General features: G+C 42.0%; 1 protein-coding gene across 1 annotated transcript; it reads right to left on the bottom strand.

The window, feature by feature from the left end:
- Positions 1-841: 841 nt before the first annotated feature.
- Positions 842-8043, bottom strand: UPF3B (UPF3 regulator of nonsense transcripts homolog B (yeast); the record flags this gene model as incomplete). Its single annotated transcript, XM_010150215.1, has 8 exons — positions 842-1151; positions 2001-2313; positions 2987-3138; positions 3629-3817; positions 4490-4533; positions 5223-5333; positions 5666-5764; positions 7937-8043. Coding segments are annotated over 8 exons (1162 nt in total), but the record flags the coding sequence as incomplete, so codon positions are not given.
- Between the last annotated feature and the right edge of the window lie 90 nt (positions 8044-8133).

Below are 8133 nucleotides of genomic sequence, written 5' to 3'. Positions count from 1 at the left end.
CGCGGGTTCCGCCGCCACAGCGCCCCCTGGCGGCCCGGGGGACCCGCCGCGGCGCAGATGTAGCTCAGTGAGGGACGGCGGCGGCACGAATTTCTGCGACTTTATTGGTTTTAGTACAAAAGAGCTATGGCTAAAATTCGCTAGCTTAGGAGGAGCTGCTACTGGTGAAGTCTCTTTCAGGGCTGTAAAACAATACTTCAAGTTATGAGGGAAGATGAGGCAGTACCAATAGGGCAGGAGTTAGGAAAACACTCTAAAGACGGGAGGATGCTGGAAAAGAACAGGATGCTCAAACCAGCGACAGTTGATTAAAATTAAGCATTTCAATGTAGGTAGACTTTACATGAGAATTTGTCAAGAAGTATCCCAATATTAAGCCAGCTTATTCATACACTCCAACTTAGTTACTTCGAGAATGAGCAAAGAGAAGGTCTCTCCCTCCCCGACACGCTCCCTGCAAGGCCAACGCTCTCCTCTCTGCCTGCCACAGGGCTCCTCTTCACTGGCACCTCGACAGCCCCAGCCCGCATACCTGTCTCGCTGCCAGGCTGACAGAATTTAGCTACCACTGCCTCAGGTAGGAGCACCAGACAAACTGCAACACCTGTGTTAACTCCAGGCAACTCCAAGCTTGCTCTGCTTAAGTGCGTCCAACACTAGCTCCGATCGCTTTAAAGCTCTGCCTTCAGATCCAGGTGTCATCTCCTCCTGACCGCATGACTCATTTATTATCATACTTCAGGCCACAAAGTCCTACTCTGCCAAGATTCTCTTCTCTGTTGTAGTTAGATGCTGGGAAAATAAATTCAAATAACTGAAAATACAATGAGAACACATTTCAAATTCCGAATCTACAACTGAGGTTCTTTAACCAGAAACATCCAACAGCACAATGCCCCCTTTTCTTCCTTTGTTCCTTCTTCACTTCGAAGGCACTTCTGGATTGCGTAGTACATGCTCTTTGGCTGCACAGACAGTCAGAACACATAAGGCTTGCATGCTAGTCACTCCTCTTCCTTCGCATTACTGGTCTCACTCTCTTGTTTCTTATCCGCTCCCTGCTCTGAGGGTTTGGCAGCACTGTCTTCATACTGACACAATCGGCTTCGGCTTCGGGCTCCTGGCTGGTACAGCTGCATTGCTGGACGATCCTGAAATAAATCAAAACTATTTAGACTCTGTCACAGCCCCGTGCTATCGCGGTTATTATGGCATCAGTGATCTTAGAAGTGGCTCAAATTCAAACTTTTCAAGGTGTTATGAGTGAAATTATTCCACCGTGGTGGCAACGTAACCTCAGCTGTATCAAAGCAAGGTTGTCCCTGCTGGAAGGCAACATCCCTGTTCAAGTCTCAAAAACCCTGCACACAGTCCAAGCCCGAGCTTCCTACTTTGATGAGATCAGCTCACCCTCTCTCGCAACAGAGGCCAACTTCAAAGTTTCTTCAAAACCTGGTGTTTCATTAGTAGCAGGTAATGCCTTAAGTGACATGGAAAACTTGCATCCTGATGCTGCAAAACCAGATTTGCAGAGTATATAGAACTAAACTCAAGACATTATTTCTTGAGCCTACAGGAGATCTTCTGTCCCATTCTGCATGTAGCAGTCTGGTCCCTGTTTTGGAGGCACCTGTTCGATCACAATCCTGCTTTGAGATGCATTTTCAGGCATGTATAACGTCAGCAGACACAGGTACGTTGCTGACGCTCTACTGACACCCTGAAGGTACAGCCTACGGCATAAGTCAGCAAATGAAAAAAGGGATCAGTGTCTTAACAATTTAGCTCATGGTACCTCGGCTTCATTCCTATACAGCAACAAGAAATATTACAAACAGTTTAGCGGACAAATGGGCAAACTTCCTAGCAACGGCAGAGTTTGTTACGACAACGGGGAGAAGTTTCAGCAGAGAAACCACGTGGTTCTTTCCTTGCTTTCATCCTAAAACCCACGAAGTGGTCCCTGTGAATCAACACATGAATTTAAAGAAATCCAGCACCTTGTTTCTGATACGATCCCTCTTAATGGTATCCTCTTTTTTGTCGTCTTTGGTTACTTTCTCAGATTTGTCCGTGCTGCTGGTAAAGTCTGTAAGATCACTTTTCTTTCCCTTCTCTCTGAGTAAGTCTCTCTCCTTTTTCACCTCTTCCTCTTTTCTTCTAAAAACCTTCTCTTTCTCAAAGCGCTCTTTCTGCCTCCGACGCTCCTCCTCTTGGCGCCTCAGTTTCTCCCTCTGTGCTCTCTCATATTCTCTGTCTCTTTCAAAATCTCTATCTCGGTCCCTGTAGTCCTTTACACACTCATCTTCTGATCTGTATGAAAACAAAACTGAAAATTAAGCTCAAAAGATTCATCAAACAGAGCTGGGAGATCAATGTAACACTGGTGTAAACTGGCAATACGAAGACGACACAGTGGTAGGTTCTAGGGAGGTTTTGGGAAGCTGTAATAACCTGAGTCATGCATGATAACCAGAGATGACACTGACCACTAAGATTGCCTAGCCTCTACTCGCATAGCTGGCTGAGCCTCCCCTGGCTTCGGAATTTCTCCGTCTCGATCTCTTTCTCACATGGCAGAACCGAACCTTGAAAAGCTGGTCAAGAACAACACTTTCCACTTTGACCTCTTACAAGACTTAAAGGTACTACTAACTGGAGCAGACCTCTCCTCTTGCCATGGTTATGACTCTCTCATTGCAAGGACAGTGCTGCAGGTCACCTACACCTCGGCTTCTTTGGCTGAGTTCCTACAGTGAGTTGCAAAAATATTAACATTTGTCCGCTAGTGAAGAACCGTCAGGTAATTCTTACAGCTCTCTGTAATCCCTGGGATGTGCACTGCCACGGAGAACACAGCCCACGCATCATGGCAGAAAAGTTATTTGAAAGGAATTTCAATGCATGGTCATGGCAGAGCAGCCTCGGTACTATCAGGAAGCAAGTTATATATACATAGATATATTTATAGCAAGTACTAGAATACTTTTTTGCCTTCTCTTCTTTTGTCTCCCCATCAGATCGTTTGGCAGATGCACTACTCGAATTTTTTTCCTCCCTCAGAGTCTCTTTTTCCAGTTTCTTGGATTTTTCTTTTTTCTCCAAGTCTTTTTCATCTTTTTCAGGCTTCTTAAGCAGCTACAAAGGAAACAGAAGTCTCAACTAAAAAGCTCACTCTAATACACATTGTTTGGCACAACACCGAAATTGCATCAAAGGAATCACAGTCCAGTAAGAAAAAAAACCATTAAAGTAATGCCACTGCAAATCGTAGTATTTCTATAAGCTGGAGTGTATGAGTAAGCTTAATCCACATGGCAGACTAGGATTTTTCTCCTAAAACAGGTCATTTTAGAAAGTTTAAAAATATTCCATAGTGAATTCACAATTCTGTTTACCACAGCATGTACAACAGTCACGTGACAAAAGCTTTAAATACTACTATGAAGCATTACATCAGGTAAACCTTTACAATGCCTAACATTGGATATTACAAAAAAGTGGCTATTGACTAACACCAAACTCCTGTGATTCTTCACACAATACTCAAAGCACATTTTGAGAGACTGATATACAAATAATAGGGGAAAGGGAGTGTAACAGTTTATAATAAAGAACTGTTCTAGACCTTAATCTTTGGTTCTTCTTTTGATCTGTCTCTTTCTTTTTCTGGGCATCTGTCTACCTTCTTCAGTTTTTCTGCTTCTTTTCTCTTCCTTCGCTCCTCCTCTTTCCATTTTCTTCTTTCTTCTTCTCTTTGTCTTTTTCTTTCCAATTCTCTCCTCCTCCTCTCCTCTCTTTTTTCTTCTCTCAGTCTCTGTGCGTAAAAGCAAAGAGAAATAGTGTATTTCCACACTAGAAAACACCCCTGTAAGCTTCACAAGATACCCTGCCATAAAGTAAGTTATTTCATCACCAAATAACTCAGCTCAAAACCACCCCTATTATGAAAGACAAAAAGTCCTGTTGTCTCTATTGTTCCATTGTGAACCTGAACATGTTACAGCAGCATTTAATTTTTTTTCCTCGCTCATAAGTCTTGATTTGTATGGTCTTAAAAAAAAAAATCACAACTCTATCCTCAACCATCATCATTCTAATTTTAATTAAATCTGCCCCATCTGTGATTTTCTCCATTGCTGACAGTTAAAATGAGATCATGTGCTAGGAGAAAGATCATCCACAATGACCTCAGCCATAACTGCATTAAAAATGAAAGCATCCGAATGGAATCTGGTTTGGCAGTGTTACAAGAGATGATCAGCTGTGACCAGAATGCACATAAAGCACCATCATTCCTACAAAGGCCAGTGTTCTAGTAGTTTAAAATATGTGAACCAGATGTTAACAGGGAAGTTGGGTCAAGAGATTCTCATCCAAAAGCAAGGGCAGAAACATATCAATATACACACTGCAATATACATAACCATGCTTTAAGTGAGCCAATTGTACTTGCAAGCAACAAGAAGATTCTGGAGATAAGCCTTACCTGTTTATTTTTCAAGAAGTTCAATAAAGGAGTAGTCTTTTTAGCTAGAGAATATATAAAACAAATGTAAACAATTTGCCTTAACCAATACTGCAATACCTACAACAAAGCCCTACAGGAAATGAAGAAGCCTTATGGATTATCCAGCCTATCTCCTCTCCCATACAGCAATACAGCAGGGAAACAAGTATTCCAATCCTATCCCACATAGCGGAAAGCTATTAGGATTCTATAAACTTCAGGACACTAGTATGATATCCAGGACAGCTATCTGTAAAGGGATATTCAGTCTGCATTAGGCTTTTCCCAGATCCTCTCACTTCGAAAGGGATACCTGTAACATGCTTAAAAATTAAAAAAAGGAGACTTCTGGTCATTTTTGTGGTATTTTACCCAACCACAACATCTCTTAACTTGTGCCTGCATGGAACATCACTGCATCTCACGGAAATGCAGCCACTGCACAGCCTAGTCTGGCTAACACACCTGAGTAGCAGCTTAAAGCGGGAAGGAAGGTTATCATACAAAACTTGAACCAATTTAGAGAAGAATTTAGAGCATGGGAACAAAATAAAATACACAAATGATATTAGCCTAAAGGTTTAACAAATACCAAGCAAGCACACAAAAGAATTCAGTCTCCTCAAGGTTGAGAAATCACAGCTTCAAATTACACGACATACAGTGTTTTGCGCTCTAGGAAAATGAAACTGTAGTACATAGATTTCCATACCTATGAGCTCTTTGTTTCTTGCCTCTATTTCCTCCAACAAAGTTTCAGGAGTGGAGGTTAATTTTTCATCATCTGCACTGTAACTTTCCAAAAACTTCTTGTACTCTGGATCTACAGGGCAGGGGAAAGGGGGAAAAAAATGAAAAGAAGATACACTGTAGCATGAAAAGAACTTGCACTGTGCACTGCTGGAAGTCTGGGTTACATTTGTGTTGTTTATATGCCACCTTTCCATAAGCTGGCAACTCTCAAGTGAGCTGCTGCAGTGTTTGCCTAGGCCAATCATGCACTTGCAACTGACAAAGCAACACTAGTGAGCTTCACTTACAATTAAGCAAACACACTACTGATAAACTACAGTCTCACAGTAAAAACATTATATTCAAACTCCTGCTAGGGCTTTCAAGTCTACACATGCAAAACAAACTAGCTAGCTGTTATACCATCTTCGATGGTTCCAGTTTTGGCATCCTTTTTCTTACTCTTCTTTTTTGCAGCTTTTTGGAAAGGTGCAAACTCGACTATGGCAGCGTATTCCTGACCTGTTAAGAGGAGAGAGAAAAACACATTAAAATGGAGATGAAACAGATATTCTTGTATCTTGAAAGCCATTTAATAATAGTAACACAAAGCAAATTTCAGAGACAGAAGTCATGAACTAAATGCTCTCACTGTGTTAACTACACAGTAAATTCCTAAACTCACAACAAAAAGGAAATACTAGATTTAAGACTGCCCGTCACTGTCAGGTCATCTACCTCAGCTCCACCACACAGTACCCTCATCCTACAGACTGTGCGTTCATTGTGCAGGCAGAAGAGAGTATTTTAAGTTAGAAGAGAATATTTTTCAGTTAATGCAACTGAGGCAAATCTCAATTTTTGGCAAAATACAACAGGACGTAAGACATTACAGGCAGGCTTTAAAGTTTTTATCTCCTGAGAAGAATGCTACGTTTATGGCTGCATAAAGCTAATACTGCTGCTGGGTATAGCACACAGTGTGCTGTTACACCGCAAGTCAGCTTACGTAAAAGGAGTAACATGTTTCTTTTCTACATGTTACTGAAACCTTGTCACGCAACCCTCCTAAATAAGGGAGAATCTTGTGGACAGAGGTTTGTGTCACATAAAACACCTGGCTGGATGGAATGTAAAGCTTATGTACTTGAAACAAAGTTCAGGGTGAACCCCTTAGACTACTGAAACCAACAGGATGACTCATGTTAAAGCTCCTGCTAAATATGTAAATTTAAGGTCTATCAATGAGAGACTAACAACATCTAGTGCTACACAATGTAAGCATTTTGAAATGCAAAATTTAAAAATACGATGTACTGAATACCTGACATGTATTTAGAAAAAACCTAAGTGGCAACTAAACACTTGTTCGTTTAACCAGTGAATTAAACAAAATATTTGTTTCCTACAGATTAGTGTCTCCAGACAGCAGTCACTTTCCCAACTTAGACTGCAAGGAACAAGCTGTTCCTTTCACTGAATCAAGATGACTCACTCAGTTGTAAATTGGAACAAGTAATAATCTGAATTAAAATCTGACAAAAATAGGCCCATTATTAGAAGTGTACAGAACAGGGAGGGGCTGTGCTGGTTTTAGTTGGGACATTTCTTTTTTGTCACAGTAGATGGCATGAGGGTATGTTTTGGATTTGCCTTGAGAAGCGCACTGATAACACTGGTGTTTTTAGTGGATGCTAAAGGAATGCTTGTACCAATTCAAGGACGTTTTCAGCTTCTGATACTGCGCCTGTGTCCCCAGATTCTTCGCTGAAAGTGGAGGGGAGGGATGCACAGTCCATACAGCCAACCCAAACTGACCAAAAGGATTTAATTCCATAGAACATCATGCTCACTGTTGGAGGATGGTGGGGTGGGACACATTAGTGAGTTGGTGGGTAGGTTGGCTTTCTCAGCTGCTGTCTCGCTCATGGGGCTCGTCTGGAACCTGGTGCAACTTCTCTGACTCTGCTGCAATCACCCTTGAGCTCTGACTCTCACTACTCAGGACCTGGCTGGGTATCAATTGGCAGGTAATGAGCAATTGTATTGTGTGGTTTATTTTTCACATTTTCATTATGTATTACTAGTAGCATTCTTAGTATCACTACTTTGTTCATTTATATGCAGTTATTAAATTGTTCTTTTCTCAGCCCACGAATGTCCTTGTCTTTTCCTCCCATTCTCCTCCTCCACTGGAAGAGGTGGGGAGGTGAGCCAGCAGCTGTGTGGTACTTAGTTGCCAGCTCAGATGAAGCCAGGACAGGGGCATAGCAGAGGGCAGCATCATTAACTTCAGCTTCATTTAGTTTGGACAGCAACGCCACGTACTCACTTGAACTTTTCAGACTTTACAGTCAGGTATGAACAACGCAAGTATTAACCTCAGTAACACAGCAACTGGTTTTTATATCGATACTACTACTACCCTGATGTACACTTAACTAGGTTTTATACACATTGTACAGAATCAATTTAGAAATATACAAAATCAATTTAACTAGTTTCCACAAAGCACATGAGATTTTCTTTATTCTTTAAAATACCGCATGACTTAGAATTCATTTAAGGCACTAAAACCAAACAAATCAGAAGTGGCGTGTTAGGCTGCTCGCATCCATCCCTCTAAAATTTATCTAGTACACCGCACACACACCAGGAAAGATGCAAACATCGAGCCGAGCACGGCTCACTTGCCTTTGTGATCGACAAAAACATAGCCATCGAAGCGATCCCTGAAGAGGACTATGTCTTCCTGGTTTTTAAAGTTGATGTAGGCTCTCGAGAACATGTGCGGGTACAAGCTGCAAAGACAAGACGGAGAGAGCAAGGGTGACTGGGCAGCAGCGCCTCTCGGGGCCGGGCTGGCGGCAGTGACGGCTCCCGGCAGACGC

This window comes from Eurypyga helias, unplaced genomic scaffold (genome assembly GCF_000690775.1).
Source record: "Eurypyga helias isolate BGI_N326 unplaced genomic scaffold, ASM69077v1 Scaffold19574, whole genome shotgun sequence".
Lineage (NCBI taxonomy): Eukaryota > Metazoa > Chordata > Aves > Eurypygiformes > Eurypygidae > Eurypyga > Eurypyga helias.
Note: the sequence above shows the minus strand (reverse complement) of the source record. Positions and strands in the feature narration are given on the sequence as shown.